The sequence below is a fragment of the Geospiza fortis genome, unplaced genomic scaffold (assembly GCF_000277835.1).
Source record: "Geospiza fortis unplaced genomic scaffold, GeoFor_1.0 scaffold161, whole genome shotgun sequence".
NCBI classification, from domain to species: Eukaryota; Metazoa; Chordata; class Aves; order Passeriformes; family Thraupidae; genus Geospiza; species Geospiza fortis.
Window position 1 is genome coordinate 803,862 of NW_005054375.1, and position 18,546 is coordinate 822,407.

Here is an 18,546-nt window from a genome sequence, read left to right on the forward strand (position 1 = left end):
GCATTTAATGTAACAGTCACATTATTGAAATTCCCCAAATAATCAGGAGTTAACTATTGCAAAGACACATGTACAAAAAGCATAAGAGTACATTCTGTTTGCACCATTGTGCTGAGAAAAGAAAGTGATGCTGTTTTTCAAAGAATGAGGATTGCACTGAGCATCACAATTACTCCTTTCTGAGGATGGTTTGTTTTGTAGAGGAAAAGATTACATTTATTCATTCACTTTAAATTCTAAGTTTTATTTATTTTTCGCATGTAGAAAATGTGAACTATAAATCACTTAACCTAAAGTATTTAGATTAAATAAGACTTATATGAATTGTCTGAATAAATACAGTCTATTGTCACTAGACTTATCTTTTAAAAACAATTGCAGCTTCAAACCAAAAATGTTTAGAACATCTAAGAAGTTGTTTCTGCTCCAATCAGTATCTTATTCAGAGTTTGGAAGCTGGTTGGTGGAAGTTTTCAGCTTTGGCTTCCATACCCTAACCTAACTTGATCACACTGAAAAGTTCTGGGAAATCTCAGTTCCCAGTAATTATTATAAAATATGTGCTGCGTAGTGAGTTTTTCCTGGTTAGGAAAATTCCTATCTTTCAAATGAAACAGTATGCAAATATTCCCATGTAGATGTTTTACTCAAGACAGTAAATGCAAATCTCAAACTTTCAGGCCTAATTCCAATATTAGGGCGAATGTAGACCAGAAAATCTGATCTATGTGTAGATGGGAAAGGTAAGTGAAGGCCAAAGATCCATCTGGACTATAAGACACCTTTAGCTAAAATACTGGGGACATAACAATATCCTGTGCATGCAATCCTGGCAGGTAGGCACTTCAGTTTCAGTTCAGCTGTTCAAAAGACTGAGTACAGCCCTCAGTGCTGGTCTAGGGTGAGCTCCAGCACCTCAGGGGCATTTGGTGCATACACTTGACTGGTGTGATCCCAAGCTGAATCTTGTACCCCTGAAATAGGCATGGGATGGATGCATGGTCATCAGAACCAGTGGTTTGATCCTGTAGACCCAGTCCTTTTGCATGTTCCACTCACTGATGTAACTGTTTTAGACACCTAAATCCCACCTGTGATTCTTTTCTTTAGGTGGCTTAGCCATTGCAGGGGTCATCTGAGGCTCCCCAGATCACAGTAATGTGATTTAGTTAATACCTGTCAGACAGCATAGCATTTTCCTGTTTTGAAATCTTGTCCAACTCAGACTGGTGCAGTGTTTTAGGTGTTAGGTATTTGCACACAACTACTGTAATTGTCAAAAAAACATGAACCCTTCCAAAGCTGCTTGTCAGTTTGTCTTTGAATCTGATGAATTTACCTGTTAAATGTTACTTTTTGTTATTTTTAACAGCTTGATCAAGCAAGCCTCTCTCTGTCATCTCGAGAGGATTACCTAGAAAATACCACAGAAGCCAAATCTGTAAGTATTGTCAGCTGGATAATAGAGCCATCATTTCCTCCCTCATCTCTTTTAATTGTTGGTTTTGTTTTGTTGAGCTCCAAACTGAGAAAGGGTTGTGCTTTGTTTGGATTTGGGTTTTGCAGGGTATCTAGCAGCAAACACACTTCTATCAAATACTCTTGCAAAGTTTCCTAAATGAAGCTTGCACTTGTATACAAGTACTTCTGTCCCATGGTGGTTACTGTATTAGTTGACCTAAAATACTGGTGTACACTTTTACACAATGTCTAATCCATTTGTAAGAGCTGAAAGTTGTCAGTCTAATCCAGAACTGTCTTTGCATTTCCTGAGACTTGAACTCCCTGAACCACAGCAGCTGTCTCTGTCACGCACGGTATTTTTACAGTGTTATTTCTCCTTTTTACCTTGCTTGCCATTCAAGGTAAGGAAAGCACAACCTTGGCATGAAAGTAATATACCCCTTGCTATAGCTGGGCATTTCTGGTCTGCTGCTGCAACTCTCCTCAAGAGCAAATTCTGTTGTCATTTCAGTCTTTCTCTTTCTTTACAGTACCGAGATGCCTTTTTGAAGTTCATGGTTGATACAGCAGTGCTGCTGGGTGCAAATGCCTCCCGAGCTGAATCTGATATGAAATCAGTACTAAAACTGGAAGTTAAAATAGCAGAGGTTGGTAATCCAATATAATCCTTTCTTGAAATGAAAAGCCATTGTATCAACAGCTTTAGCAAAGAGATTTTAGAAGCAGAAGGAAAGGAACAGACCCTGATGAAGAAAGGATGAATAATATTTCTCCCTTAGTTAATTGCTAAACCAAATAAAATTGCTAATTTTGTTCTCAGGGGAAAAACTTTACCTATATACTACCCTTGGTGTTTTAAATTGTAATGTCACCCAGGCTGACCAGAGGCAAGCCTGGGGGTGGCATGGCAATGTTTAAGGGATGGTGTATTAGCGAGGCCCTTTGGTCTGCCATCTCAGTGGAGGTGGGGGATGGAAATCCATATGGCAACAGAGATACAGGGGCTGTTGAGGGTTAGACACTGTGGAAGTGCCTGAGGATGGTCCCATAGGAATTAGGGCTTCTCCTTCCAAAAAGGTGATGAGATCAAAATCCCAGCTGAAGTGCATCTACACCAATTCACTGGTACTCACTGGGCAGCTGGAAAAATATGACATAACTCAAGACCTTACATGTCTTTTTCAATCTAAGTGATTCTATAATTTTGAAGCTGCATAGAATCTGAGCTCTGGCCACACACCTGTGTTGAGAATACACAACACCTCTGTTGTTTAAGAAGCAGACTAAAAATTAATGGGATGCTACAGCAGACTGGACTGATTCTCTTTGTAAGAGTCTAAAAGCAGTGCAAGACTTAGGTGGGATCTTGGATCTTGGTGAGAGGTGGTGTTTACAGCATTACCACCCTTGGGTCCTGAAGTGTTTTCATGAAGTAGTCTGGGAGAGTGGATGTTTTAATTTAGGGGATCAACTGAATTGAGTAAAGCTAAGCATATTTAAAACTGGTACTTGGTTCTGACATTTACTTGGTGACATTTTTGCAAGGAGTTTAATTTATGCCACAAGATTATTGCAGGTTGAAGGAGCGTTTTTGCTTCTCTATGTCTCTGTTTCAGTGTGGCTACTACAGGAATCCCACTCATGGGAGTGGCAAGTTCATTATCATTTCAGCCTGTACTAAAACTAGAGAGAAAGGTTGGCCTCAGTGGTCACAACCCTTTGTGGTTGGGAAACCACAAAAAGTAAGGGTACAGACTTGATGCTGGTTTGCAGAACTGGCAGCTGAGCTGAGTATTCCTTCATATTGGCAAGGAAAGGAGCTATCCCTGTGAAATGCTGGTCTCCTCTTAGCAGAGAAGCCTGTTGCACAGGACAGGTGATGCAGCAGATGTCTTTTATCTGGATCCTGCTGTTGCAGTCTACAGGATGCTTCTTAATGCCGTGTTTGTACAGAAGTGAGGGCCACCCACAATAGTAGCCAATCAGGGTTTCTATCTCTCTGCTGAAAGGGATGAAATTTTGTTAAATGTCTAAGCCAAACCCAAAATTAATTTTCAGTTACTTAGCATGGATGGACTAATGCACAAATACTTCCTTGTGACCCAGCATACTTGAAAAACGGTACATATTGGTTCTGTTTATCAGAGATGGCATAAGAAGATGTATCCTTAGCTCTGGTAGCTCTAATGCTTTTCTTAACAAGTGTCTTACAGGGCATTAATCCACAAAGTATGTAAGGGGAAGCTGGCATGTAAGATGACATGGATCATGTAACAACCCTCAGCATCAGTAATGCACATCGTTATGCAACAAGCCATGCTTGCTTACAGGTTCTTTTAGTAAGAATAATCCTCCTAACATCTGTCCACATATTAGGCATGAGTCAATGGACATGGATTGTTGCATAAACCCTAATAAACATAATGATTATATAAACATCTTACTCTGTGATGGAGGTAGTCCTGTTTGTCACTGGAGGTTTTACTGTATGCATTGTTCCTCTGCATTTTTTCAAGTAAACATATGTAATGGAGAATTTCTGTGCTCAGGAAGAGGCAGCAAGAATACTTTGGATATAGGAATAAATGGCATGCTTTGAGAGATCTTATTGTGTACAAGGAAGATTTTTTTTTATTAAGTTTGAATCACTGGAGCAAGAGGGAAGGTTTTGAGGGGAAGGGAGTAAATGGCTTCAAGAAGTGTTTAAAGATTTTTCAGATAAATGAAATTTGCAGAAAGGGAAAAAAAAGTAATTTTTTCCCCTATGGCTTAAGCAATACTAAAACCATAAACACTTACTGGAGAATTTTGATTGGAGAAGTGCCAGCTGTCTGGTTAGTCTGGTGTCAATCTCTGTCCTTTAGACTGCCCAGCATGCAGCCTGTTGTATAGGATTTACCTTACAGCAAGGCTGGAATTGCCATTGGGAATTTTTGTTTCTCTTGAACACTGAGAAAATTTTGAGCTATATCTTGTACTTAGTTTGTTTTACTAATATGAACCACAGGGGTGTCTTGGAGTCTGCATGTCCTTCTTGTCAGTTATAAAAGGACTTGCTTCATATTTAGGATTTCTTTTGCTGTATCCTTGGAGGCTGCAGAGGAACTTGACATCCATCTCCTCTGGTCACACAGATGAGAGGCCCGGTTGGGGAATGCTTTATTTGTGTCTGGCCTATAGACTCAGGTTTCCTGCTATGGAATCAGGATGATGGGGTGAAATGGGGAGAAACTTGTGTGTATATGGCTCTTCCCCCAGGTGGAGTAAATCCCTAGGAAGAAAACATTCAAAGACATGAGATGCACTTCTAGTTAGGAAGATGCACCTATCTCAGATTTGACCTGTTAAATCTGACGTTGGCTTCTACTCGATAGGAAGGAATGAATAAATATTAATGCTCAAGGTGTACTTTTATCTCTTATGTATTAGCATAATCAGAGCTAAATCAGTCTGAAGTCCAAAGAAGTCATGCAGCTCATTAAATTTCCCAGCAATAAGTTAAACATAAAAGGAACTATGTTCCATTTCTTCCAGTTAAATGCAATCCTCAGAAACAGAGGTTAATGCCATAAATGCTTGGAAAACAGGTGGTGAGATATTTCTACACCAGGATTATGAAGGATGGTAATGATGTAAGAGTCCCTGCAAGATAAACCTTGTTTTGATGGTTTTGTGCATTTTTTTCTCTTCACCAGATCATGATTCCATATGAAAATCGAACAAGTGAGGTGATGTACAATAAAATGAACATATCAGAGCTTAGTGCCATGATTCCACAGGTTGGTTGGGGAGAACTGATTTTTTTTTAATATCTGACCTGTATAATTAAAACTGTCTTTAGTGTTCAGAGCAGCATGTTAAAAAAGTATCACTCGGAATGTGCCTGCTCATTTGCAGTGTATGCTCTTTTAAATATAGTTCCAACTTTAATGAGGATTGAAAACATATGTAATGACAAAGTGTAATAGTTTCTAAGTTTTTAATAAGTAAAACATTGAAACCATTAATTTTATAGGTGTAACTTAGTTAAAAAATCATCTATAATGTGCTTTAACCAGCCTTCTCTTTGTCGTTGCAGTTTGACTGGCTGGGATACATCAAGAAGGTGATTGACACCAAACTCTATCCTGAGCTTAAAGATATAGGTCCTTCAGAAAATGTGATTGTCCGTGTTCCCCAGTACTTCAAAGATTTATTCAGGATACTAGAAAATGAAAGGAAAAAGTAAGGATCCTATGATGGTTTCACTCACACTTGTAAGGGGACATCAAATGCTTTTTCTATTTTTTTTTCCCATGAGTTTCAGCTATTCTTGGAATCAAGTCTCTAGGCAAACAGTCTGTTTGGTTTTGTCTGAATGAGGATTTAGATATTACCTTGTGCACAGCAAGAGAATTTTCAGTTTCAACACATTTCTTCTATGGTTAACACAGGTTGCAGTAAAGCTGCTCTTTCCAGAAGCATTCAGCATCTCTTACTTTTATAGGGTCTTGTATCTTGTGAAATCCTTTACACCTGTAGAACATAGTTGTAAAATGCAGGTAGCTCAGATTATACATGGTAGATGTGCAAGACAGCTTTGGGCAGTAATGAAAAAGTGACATCCCACTTGAAACATCCTTACTGATGACATCTAAAGGATTTCTCTGATAATTTGGTCTCTGAGGCATGTTACTGAACTTGAAAATAAATTTTGTTAAGATATTGTCTCCAAATATCAATCTGTGCTGATTGTACAGTATGGCCACAACCAAATGTATTTCAGGAAAAAAAGGACAAAGATTATTCTTGTATTGTCTCTCTCTGTCACTAGGGATGGAATGCTTACATTAGTTCATAGTACCTGTAAAAATAGAACACAAATCAAACAATCAGAAAAATAAAAATTACTGATTTGCCTACAGATCATCAAATATACTTTCTTTAAAAAGATTCAGATAAGTAGGATTACTGCTGTCAATATTAATCTATTGAAGAAAGTTGTTAAAATTATTTGGGCTGTCCCTGCTCTCTAACTCAAAGTTTGTTACATCGGTGGGTATAAATGATTATTTAGACGATGCATATCTAGCAAGATAACAGGGAATTAGTTATTTCTTGCATAAAAATACACTTAGATGCAAATATATTTTGTAACTACAGAGTAAATACCTGGAGATGTTTTTCATTAGTTTCTTATTTAAGGAAAATCTGACTATTCAAGAGAATTTAAGCCAGCCTGTATGTCTGAAGGCTGGAGTAAGACCAGAAATAATTGCAATGCCTGTCTTTAGCAAAGCTCAAGACCAGGTTTCTGACCTCACAGGTCAGGGGGAGAGGGTGAGCAAAACCAGTTCCAGAATATTCACACTGCATATTTTATAGGTGTTAATGGCATAGGCATTTTCTGTCCAGTCTTATCCTAAGAAATTGGCATCATAAATGTTAGAAATGGCAAATAGTGCTAAACTGAACCCAAGCAGGCTTCAAACTCTTGTGTGTAAAATGTATCCAAACAGCCCAGGCCTGATAAGCAAGATCATGTTCAGCTATTAGGTGAGAATGTTCATTACTTAAAATGTCAGAGTCTGCTCCAGAGGTAACCTTGCTATCTGGCCTGAGAAAATTTGGAAATCATTTCGATGTGGACTCCTAACAATGAGGTCTCAGCATTTCCCTGTAGGGTGAACTGTGAAATCTTAACAAGAATGCTTTCTTTTAGATAATCTCATTTGTCATTCTCCATATGACGTTTTAAAGATTTATTTAATGTAAACAACATGAATTTGATTTGTTACTGTAAATATCTAGACCTGAAATTCCTAGAAAATAATTTAAAAATTTTAGATTTTCTTCAGTGTTCATAATGGGAATTATCTTCTCATCACTTTAGGAGATGGAGTGTCATTAGGAAAAGCAGGTACTTTCACCAAGTTCATATTCTTTTCAGTTACAAGGCTATCCCTAAAATATACTTTTATTCCACTGCCTTGTGTGTCCTCTTCCTGAATGAGCACCCTGCTAGCCTGGGTACTATTTAAAATGTTACAAAAAGATGGCTCATGCCCCAGTATTTTACCCAGTGATCTGGTAAAGTATTTCATGAAGTTTATTTCAGGTGGAGGAAAGAATGGAGTGAAAATTAAGTCTGGCTACAGAAGCAATTTGTGTTGGAGGTGGCAAGTTGTACAGACTCACAATCCTTGTATTAAAAATTTCTCCCTCAGAGAACCTGCTGAGCAATCTTGAATTGTGAAATCATTCATGGGGCAATACTACTAGAAGAGAGCACATTGACATGGTGTAGCATGAGTTTAGCAGAATTTTTCTTAACTGCATATAATCAAGTTACTGTGGGGAGCTTGAAATAGGTGCAGCAGTGTCCAGAGGTCAGTCTGAAGTCCCCAAGCCAGGGCACTGCTGTGACTCCAGCCCAGGAGCTGGGCTCTCCATGGTGAGCTGCCCAAGAAGCTCAGCACTGGCCTGCAGGAGTTTCCACCAGCTTGGGAATTGCTAGCCCTAGTCATGTCAGGTGCTGAAGTAAGTCACACATTTGTAAGAGGCCTTCAGAGATTCCTTCAGCTTTTTGGTGTACTAATTTGTTTCTATGGGGTTTATCTCTATTAGAGGAAGAAGAGAAGTGTGTATGTAGCTGTGATGCAAATGAGCCATGGCAGAGCTCCAGTACAGCTGTGCCATGTAAAGGGAGAGACAGAACTGTGCTGGCACTAATTGGGAGCTTATATCCCTTCCCTGTTACCGGTGTGCTGGTGCTTTATGGGAGCCATAAATAGGATACCCTAAATCCATCCTTTCTGGAGATCTTTGCAGCTGTTGAAAGAAGCAGCTTTATCATTCTCATAGATGTCAGAATGCGTAATTAATTTAATAGAATCATAGAATGGTTTGGATTGGAAGGGACCCTATATATGGTGGATCATCGATTACAGAACAGGCTCCTCTAGGTGGGTTTGGGGCACCACCAAGTCCTTAGAGTTTTAAGCATTAGTGCTCATAGTTCTTGGGCAGATGCTTTAGTAGGGGTAAGCATCAAGATTTAGGGCCAGGCATAGTGGGGTATCTAATCCCAATTTGTGCCCTGGCTTTCGTGGAGTTCAATTAATCATTGTTCTAAGATCTTCTTTGCTGTGGAGGCCTTATTGGCATCTTGGGCTTGTGACAGCTCAGTTGCTTTTAAATCTTTGCTACTTGGATAACATGTGACCATTCTTTACACCAATATAAGGTTAATTTGGGTCTCCTGTATGACCGACCACGGTGGCTGGCACAGGATTTACCAACCCTAGATTTGCTATGGCTAAGTCGAGTTTACCCTTCTTGCAGCAGCCCTGCCACAGGCAGGAACTCTTGCTCTAGGCTGGGCGGCTCCGCGCCCCATTGTGATGACCCACTCTTAAGGGCAAGGGCAGCCTGGCCTTGAGCACTTCCAGGGATGGGGCATCCACAGCTTCATCTTGGACAACTTGTTCAGTGCCTCATCTCCCTCACAGTAAAGAATTTCCTCCTAACAGATGATAAATCTGTTGTTTTTCAGTCTAAAGCCAGTTCCCCTTGTCTATCACTATATGTCCTTGTAAAATGTCCCTCTCCAGCTTTCTTGCAGGCCCCTTTTCCTTTTGTCTTACCCTCCCATATCTTTGCAATATGGGGCTGATCATTGAGAAGAACTCTAATTCATATAGCATATGAGGAATTTTCTTCAGAGATGGAGGGAGGCACTGGATCTCTTTTCTGGTCTTAGTCTGTGTCTGAAAAATCAGAGAAGTTACAATAATTTGCCTTGAATTAGTGCCTCTAGCAATAGAGGCAAAAGTTTTTCAGTACTTATAATTTGATTCGTGACTCAGTTCTGAATAGGAACTCTTGCTCTAGGCTGGGCTGCTCAGAGCCCCATTGTGATGACCCACTCTTAAGGGCAAGGGCAGCCTGGCCTTGAGCACTTCCAGGGATGGGGCATCCACAGCTTCATCTTGGACAACTTGTTCAGTGCCTCATCTCCCTCACAGTAAAGAATTTCCTCCTAACAGATGATAAATCTGTTGTTTTTCAGTCTAAAGCCAGTTCCCCTTGTCTATCACTATATGTCCTTGTAAAATGTCCCTCTCCAGCTTTCTTGCAGGCCCCTTTTCCTTTTGTCTTACCCTCCCATATCTTTGCAATATGGGGCTGATCATTGAGAAGAACTCTAATTCATATAGCATATGAGGAATTTTCTTCAGAGATGGAGGGAGGCACTGGATCTCTTTTCTGGTCTTAGTCTGTGTCTGAAAAATCAGAGAAGTTACAATAATTTGCCTTGAATTAGTGCCTCTAGCAATAGAGGCAAAAGTTTTTCAGTACTTATAATTTGATTCGTGACTCAGTTCTGAATAGAATTTTCAAACAGATCTAAAATTTGTGAGAGATCTTTTTCTTAAAATGTCAATTAATTTTTCCACCTATCTCATATTAAATCTGTCCTCTTTAATTGCTACCATGTCTGTTGATTAAAATATTGCAAACTCACAGAATTTTACATGAGCAACCTACTTTATTCTCAGACAGGACAGAAAGTGCTTTAGTAAATATTCATAAGTACTGGTATAATTTTAACTGTCCCAGCAAACAATCTCTCTACCACTTCCTTTGGGAGTGTGTGTCATAATAAGGGTCATACTGGTTAAAAGTGAGCCTACACTTTCTGCAACAGGCATTTAACAGGAAGTTAAAATAGAGTGTACTCTTCTGAAAGGTTACAACAACAAATAGTCTGGTCTCATTGAAAGAGCAGAGAGGATTTTTATATTTTATTTGTGTACTGGATTTTGCTCTATGTGTAGAGATTAACTTCTCTGAGCCTCAGTGAACTTATTTGTGAAACTAGGATGAAAATCACCCCAAGATCTGCACTGTAGTAACTTTATCAGCAAAAAGTGTCAGTTTTTAAGCCAATTGAAGATAATAAAATGATTTGAAGTTTGCATAGTTAGTCCAAAATGTAAAATAATCGTTTCCCAAATAGGTAAACAAATTCAGTTAAATTAACATTTTATTTTGTTTTGAAAAACAAACTAAAGCACACTGGGCTTCAAACACATGACAACAAACCCCCTCAACCTTTCCACCTGTTTCCCACCCCTGATTCATAAGCATTAAGTGAAACTTCCCTGTTGTTTAATGCATTGTGGATTCTGTTGTGGTTACAATCTGGAATTATTACTGTCTCATCAGACAGCTTGGTTTTAGCATGTGTCAGCCTTTTCCTTCCCAAATTAAAACAATCTCCAATTAATTATATTTCCTACAACTGTCATCCACCTTCATTACTTATATCTGACACAAACATTTCTGGATTCTTGTTGATATTACTGACTTTCAATAAGTCACCTTTTGACTTATTTTTATGAATTTCAGTCTTTTCATTCATTGCCATTTTGAGAGAGGTTCCCCAACTCAAATGTAAGGACAAACATTGCTGTGTGAAAACAAGTACACAGAAGACAGAATTGATTTTGGTTTTGTGAGCAAGTTACAATTACCAAATTGTAATACATAATTGGTGCGTGATATTGATTTATTTAGCTAAGGATTTTCCCCAAGGCTTTTGACTTGAAGCAGATCTTTAACCTTTTAATCTGTGAGATTTGTATAAATGCTGCAGAAGTTCCTACAGCTGGAGATTCTTCAGCTGTGCTGAAATATCTGAGGCAGATTTTTGTGAGGTTTCTGGAGTTTGAGTAATTTAACAAAACAATGAGAGCCGAATGCTTTTAGGGCACTTCACTTGTCATTGAGTAAGAAAATTCCACATTGTCTGAAACTTGTTAAGGGAAAAGTCTGAACTTTGTGGCATTTCTCAGGTTGAAATGAATTTTTAATGATCCTCAACATTATCTAAAAATGGTGTGATTATCTAAACAGAGCTAACTGTTTTGGCTTTTGTGACTTGTACTATCTTATAAATGTACATGTCACATGCTAAAAAATCTTTTCCAGATATGTTTTACAATTATTGTGGGCATTTAGGTGCATTATAGAATATATCTGTGTACTAAAAGAGGGAATATATCCAGTGTGAGAGATGCAACAACACCTCTTGAGCTGAAGGCTTTGTGTGGGTGGACTGGAGCTTGGTTAGAGGCAAAACCAAAGTTATGTCTCAAGCAAATGCTGCTGTCAAGACAGCGTGCCCACAAAGTGTGTTCCCAAGCTGTTATGATTCAGAGGAGGGAGCTGCTTGGGATGTGTCTCTGAGTGAAGTGATGTGTCTCTAATGGAGTGACGCTGCAGCAACAGCTGCATTGCCCCACACCTATGGCAACGGGAGATTGCAGAAATGGGATTTTAGAGATGGGGGAGTTGTTCAGACAGCCCATAATAGCACTCTTGGTTGCATAGGAGCCATTTTCCTATTCACAGAGAAGTCTATGGCCTGTCAAAAATGTTATGTATATCCCAGTGGGGAGCAAATAACATTTGAATATCCTGGCTTTGAAGCCATGACTGTCCTTGAAAAATATGTCATGTATAAAAGAAGGTGAGAATAGTAAGTGTAGGCCATTGTTGGACTTGTTTTGAGACTGTTTGAGGTTGAATTGTGTATTTCAGAATGCACCTTTAGCTCATACAGCCACTGCTGAACATGGAGAGATATCAATCCAGGCTGGATAAATCCTCCAGTCAGGTGCCCAAAGTTTTAGAAAAGGGGCATGGATGCCAGATCTCCTGGGAGTTTTAAACAAGCTCTTCCTTGATCTCTCAGCCTGATTCTTAAGAGATTTTTGTTACTGATACTTCTCTTTTTTGGTATTTCAATTATCCATCTGACAAAATAGGAATGGTAATACTTTAATAACTTTGTGAATAGTAGAAGTTTTCAAAGCATATTGATAACTTCTAATGAAAGATACAAATATGAGATAATGAGAGTGTATATGGGATGGACTCTTATCTATTCTGTTACCATTTATGTGCCCTACTAATGAGGGGAGATAACATTCACTTTGATCTACAAAAGAAAAACCAGTTAGTCTCTGGATAGAACTTTGATGCAACTATTATTATAACACGGTTCTTGCCACTTCTAAGGAAAATCAAAGCTGCCTTTTGAAAAAAAGTTACCTAAAAATTACATACTAGGTGATCGTCCTGTTATAAATTATCCCTAGCAGATGGTTATTATGGGGCAATTATATATTAAATGGCTGCAATCATAAAGATTCTTCCATGTAATTGGGATTTATCAATTTGGCCATCACTCATTAATTTTTAAGGTGAAGTTTCCACCATTGGGGTAAAATGTTTGGGGAGCTATTTCTGTGAGTGCTTTGTGGTACATCATATGTGATTACATGTCTGATAAAAATATGCCTGATTTAACAGGACTCTTGCCAATTACCTGGTATGGAGGATGGTTTATTCAAGGTTATTTAACCTCAGTAGACGCTTTCAGTATCGGTGGCTGGAATTTTCTCGGGTAAGTTATGCTTTCACAGCATTTACAAGGGTCCTAATGTTAACACTGTTGGTTTCCCTTATAGTTGCCTATACCTTTGCAAAACACAAAATGTTTTCCATGCTGGATACATTTCTTGAATAAATTTTTTTATTTTTGAAGACACACTATAAAACAATTGATATACATATTTTTGTGTTTGACACTAAAATATTTATATGACACTAAAACAAAAAAAAGTCTTTTAGATTATGTTAAAGAGGTTTTGAAATCTCCCCTTTAAAAAACTTAGTCTTCTTTTGCAGAAACTTGAGGTTAGGTGGGCTGTGACATTCAGGCCAAACCCTTTTGACCAAAATCTATACTTTTTGAAAACTACTCTTTGCCCATTTATAAATACAGCTGTACTAAACCAGAAGTCTAGGATTTCAATTTTTTAAAGCTTGCTCAATGCTCTCCCATGCTCTAATGCCATGACATGAGCTCTAGCACAAGGATATCCAGCCATTTCCACAGAGAAGATGATCAGGTGCCTTCCAGCTTGGGGTTGCAGAAGAAGCAGAAAAGTGCCACAAGCTGTGAGAGCAGAACTAATTATCTGTTCAGTAATATGGGCATCTATGTAAAACATATACATTTGATTCAGTGAACCCTGAATAGAAATCCACCTTGGTAATCATGTGGGCAGTGTGAGGGCTCCTTAAGTAAACCAAGGATGAAACTGAAACTGAATGGTACTTGGTCTTGTGTCTAAGCTTCTTTGGATGGCGAACTTTATTTGCCATTATGAAAATTAGCAGACAACAGGAGGCTGGCATGGTGCAGGAGGTATGGGTGTTCTGTCCTCCCTGGTGAGACATGCAGGTGACTAATTAAAGAACCTATACTGTTTTGCTTTGAGTAATACTGGAATAGTTCTGAGTTGATCACATACCTAACAATAAACTCCAATAGCTTGATGGAAACTACATAGGAAAGGCAGCCTCTTGTACTTCTGAGATCATATTCAAAATAGTCTTGTTAAAGATGCTATTTTCTTCATGTAAAATATGAGAAATTGGCTGTCAGAACAACAGTGACAAGTTTGTAGGTATCCTCTCCTGGGACATTTTTTGCTAGTCAGGTAAAATAGACTGATGCTGGCTATCAGCCAGTCTGTAGCACAATACTGAGTTACACTGAGTTATGTAATGGCAGAAAAAATCCTGAAAGGAAATATTAAGCTTTGGGTTACCATATTAAAAGCTGTGCATTTTAATATGGTAACTGGCTGCTGTTGCATCTCTGGGACATAGAAGCTTAGAGAGAAATCAAATTCAAAGTGATTCGGTGCTTAATAATCTCATCAAGGCTGTCATAGAATTACAGAATGGGTCAGATTGGAAGGGACCACAGTGGGGTCACCTGGTCCAACCTCCCTCCCTGCTCAAGCAGGGCCATCCCAGAGCACCTGGCACAGGACTGTGCCCAGATGGTTCTTGAACATCTCCAGTGAAGGAGACTCCACACCCTCTCTGGGCAATCTGTGCCAGTGCTCCTTCCCTGCAGAGGGAAGTTCTTCCTCATGTTCAGGTGGAGCTTCCTGTGCATCAATTTCTGCCTCTGGTCCTATTGTTCAGCATCACAGAAAAGAGCCTCCAAAAGGCTCCATCCTATTGGCACCTCCCCTGCAGACACTTTAAAACAGAGATGAGCTTCCCTCAGTTGTCTCTTCTCAAGGCTGAGCAGGCCCAGCTCCCTCAGACTTTCCTCATAAGAGAGATGTTCCAGTCTCTTCATCCTTGTTTCCCTGCACTGGACCTGCTCCAGGAAATCTCCGTCTGTCTTGTGCTGAGGAGCCCAGAACTGGACACAGCCCTCCAGACACCTCACTGGGGCTGGGTGGAGGGGCAGGATCCCCTCCCTGCCCTGCTGGCACCGCTGTCCCTGATGCACCCCAGGATCCCCTTGGCCCTCTTGGCCCCAGGGCACTGCTGGCTCATGGACAGCTCATTGTCCATGGGCCCCCAGGCCCTTCTCTGCAGAGCTGCTTTCCAGCAGGGGACCCCCAGCCTGTGCTGGTGCCTGGGCTGGTCCTTCCCCAGGGCAGGACCCTGCATTTGCCTTTTCTGAATTCCAGACCATTCCTGTGCCCCTCTGTCCAGCCTGTCAAGGCCCTTCTGAAGGGCTGCCCAGCTCTCGGGGGGATTGGCCGCTCCTCCCAGCTCTGGGTCTGCAGTGAGCTCCCTGAGGAGGCCTCTGCCCCTTCCTGTAGTCACTGATGGATAAGTTAAACAATTCTGGCCATGTATATCACTGTAGATTTCACAGATCAATAGAAAGGATACAAGGAATGGAGCCCAAGGCATTGGACTAGTCTGTTTTTGAATAAGATTTGTCTAGTCAGAGGATTGAGAACTAGAGGCACTTTAAGATCATAAAAAGGATCCACCAACCCCTCTGCCAGGTAAGAGAATAAAACATTGAATTACTACTCAAAAGATATGACCTTGAGACGAATCAGTGACCCTTAAAGGAAAGGATGTATTTTATACATTTATTGTTTCATTAATTCAGTCAGCCTCAACCATCATAAGCAGACTATTTTTTTTCTCCAGTTTCTCATTTTCTATCGGTGGCTTTTATACCTTGTGTGTAGAAATCTTGGCACCAGGGCCTTAAAATCTTTGCAAAGAGAAGGAAAAATGCATGATGAGACTTTAAAAAAACTTCAGGTTTAGAAATAGAACAAACCTGCTGACTCTAGAGAAAGTGCTTTGAGTACCACACCAGCAACTATCAGCAGCTCCTCTGCAGTGGCACTTTGAGACCTTGTAAATGTGCAGTGGCACCTGGGGAAGAGGTTGGTTAATTGTGTCGTGAAGCTCTGAATTGGCTGGGAGGGCTTGAAACCTGCTATTTATAGCCACTGTTACTACCTGAAGTACTGTGTTTTAGAGTGGTACATTAATATTAGGAGGACCATTTGAGGGAGTTCCTGTTGGCTGTTGTGACATAAATACCAATAAACCAGCTGTGAGATATAATCTGTTCCTCTCAGCTCTATTTTTATTGGTCTCACAGCCTGTGCTGCCTTTATGTCCTCCTTGCAGTCAAGCCTCCCTCAAAATAATGATAATTATTATGTTGTAATAATAGTATGCCACAGTCTAAAAGCCAGCTCCATCTCCTGACTATTTCTATGGCTGATGCATACTCACAGCTTTTGGAAGGAATTTCAAGCTCTGATGACTAATACCATAACTCCCCTTCTTTCCCCTGCATCAGGAAAAAGCTCCATTGCAGGTTTACTCTGACCCCAGAGAGAAATTTTCTTCTCTTTTGTTCTTATCTTTTTTTGAGTGTTTTGTTTTGTTATGTATAAAGGTTGAAGAATTTGGAAAAGGAGTTGATTGTCAAATTTGGCTTTGCTTACAAAAAAAAATCACCTTATTGTGTATTGGTTTGACTAATAGGGGTTCTTTTTAGAAGCAATGTACTCTTTGCCATCAAAAATTATTACTGCATATACAGTATTAATAAAAAGCACTTGGAAATGCAATTCACTGGTGTATTTAAGTGTGAGTCATTGATTATGCTTAATTACAGACAATATGATAGGGAAAATCAATCTTTGAACTACCAAAATATCTCACCTTCAATAGCTGAGGGTTAAGCTGCTCTGGAATTTTCCAATGAAATATTTTCCTATTGGAAAAAGACAAATCCAAACCCTTAATTTTGCTGGACATTTAATCTTGTGCTCAAAGGAGGAGAATAATGGGAAAAAAGAAAGGGCTCAGAAACTGCAAAATTGGTGCTTAAGAGGCTTTTATAATCTGTGAGAGGCCAAAATCTCTATCCCACCTGCTCTGGTCTGATGCTGACTATGGTCTGCCTTTACACTGCTGTCAGGTGTTGACTGCTGGACTGGAATTGTGCTTGTTCTCTGTGGAAAAGCTTAAGAAGTTCCTTAAGTGGGAAGGAAACACTTTGAACATTGAAAATAACAAAAGTTTCTTAAACCAGCGCTGTTTATTGCTCACATGAGCTCATCTTCTATCTTGTGTGCAGGATTTATTTACACAAACTGCATCTTGATGAGCAATTTAGTGTTAGCTAGGTAAGCACCCACAGTAATAACTTTGCTCCTGAGAGAAACAGAAACCAAGGCACCAAATGCTCTTGAGTTCTGTTTTACCTTGTTCCTTGTTGTGTTGACCATTCTCAACTGTTTCTTTTGAAACTCATTTATCAGTGACATTATCAGAGCCTGAAAGTATGGATTGAATACCATTCCTTTAGTAAAACATGCAAGTTGTTCTACCAACATCGTTCTACTGCAACATAGAGTGATTTTTTAATTTTTTGGGGGGGGGAGACAAACATATTCAATGTACTTGATGATTTAAACCTCAAACCTCTTTTCTCCTGAAAATACTCCATTTGAGAAAGGAACTGAAAGCAATTTTACTATATTACACGAACTGCCATAAAAGTAGTTGGACAGGTAAATGACAAGAAGGTGTGAACACGTACCTATCTGTGTTAGATGTCATTAGTTCATGGCAATGGAGGGCTCTGCGGGAGGTGTTTCATAAGGACTAACCCAATCTTCATGAGGACAATATTCCTAGGCTTCTCACCCTGTCAGAGGAGAGGGAAACATTTTCAGGAGATATCTCACAGCACAGTTTTTCCAGAGGAAATTGTCTCTCACACAGAAAGAATACCAAGATTAGTCCAAAGTAAGCACTACTTCTCAAAGCCTAGTCTCTCTAAGTCACTGCTACCATTGTACTGTTCTGAAGTTTAAAACCTTACAGGTATTTTGTGGTGTTCAAAATATTTGTCATAGCATTGGATGAAAATAGAAATAACTGTAGAGTATCATTATTGTTTCCTTTTGGTGGCTTTTTGACAAATATGCTTTGGTGAATACCCTGTGTGGATTCTTCTTAAACAGCATGATGTTATGGCCTAATACTTGCCCCTGTCAACAGGTGATCCATGGGACTACAACTTTGCTGCCTCAGTGGGATAAATGTGTGGACCTTGTAGAAAATGCCCTCCCTTATGTTGTGGGTAAGATGTTTGTGAAAGCCCATTTTAAAGAAGACAAGAAAGAGATGGTGAGTCCTCTGCAGTCTCTATCTGGAAATTTTCAGTTCATGGTTTCATCCTCACAAATTGCCTCTGATGTTAGAACAAAGTTTAAAAAGAGATAAGATTATTGAAAATGTTTTTATTTAATTTAAAAACCCCAAAACTTTAGGAGAAAATGGAATGAATTTGAAGAAGTGTTACCTTTCTGCCCATCTGGGCCCTGCCCCTTCTTTCCATCTGCAGTCCCACAGACAATTAAGCAGCCAGTTCAGAACCAGCCTGAACACCATTTATTTATGTAAATAGTGACAGCCAGGCTGTGCAGGAACAGACTGAGGGCTATTGATGAGAAATGGTTTGTTATTGCTAATATAATTTATTATGGTAAAGTTTTTACTGAGTAATCAAAAAACTGGTTGAGATTTCTCTGCTTTAGGATTGCTCTTTGAAAACTGTGACTGCTACCCAGTAGCAGTCTGTGTAATCTGAGCAAGAAACATGTGACTGGTATCTGGCCCAAATTAAGGGAAGCTGAGAGTCACATAGTGAGTGTTTATATCTGG

The 18,546-nt window shown here is 39.5% G+C and overlaps 1 protein-coding gene across 1 annotated transcript in view; it reads left to right on the forward strand.

The window, feature by feature from the left end:
• Window positions 1-18,546, forward strand: part of PHEX (phosphate regulating endopeptidase homolog X-linked) — a 101,812-nt gene that overhangs the window by 25,005 nt on the left and 58,261 nt on the right. Inside the window, exons 6-11 of the mRNA XM_005424887.2 lie at window positions 1,373-1,441; window positions 1,995-2,111; window positions 5,160-5,243; window positions 5,543-5,688; window positions 12,826-12,919; window positions 17,881-18,009. Of these exons, the coding sequence (XP_005424944.1) occupies window positions 1,373-1,441; window positions 1,995-2,111; window positions 5,160-5,243; window positions 5,543-5,688; window positions 12,826-12,919; window positions 17,881-18,009 (639 nt within the window). The remainder of the gene's footprint in view (window positions 1-1,372; window positions 1,442-1,994; window positions 2,112-5,159; window positions 5,244-5,542; window positions 5,689-12,825; window positions 12,920-17,880; window positions 18,010-18,546) is intronic.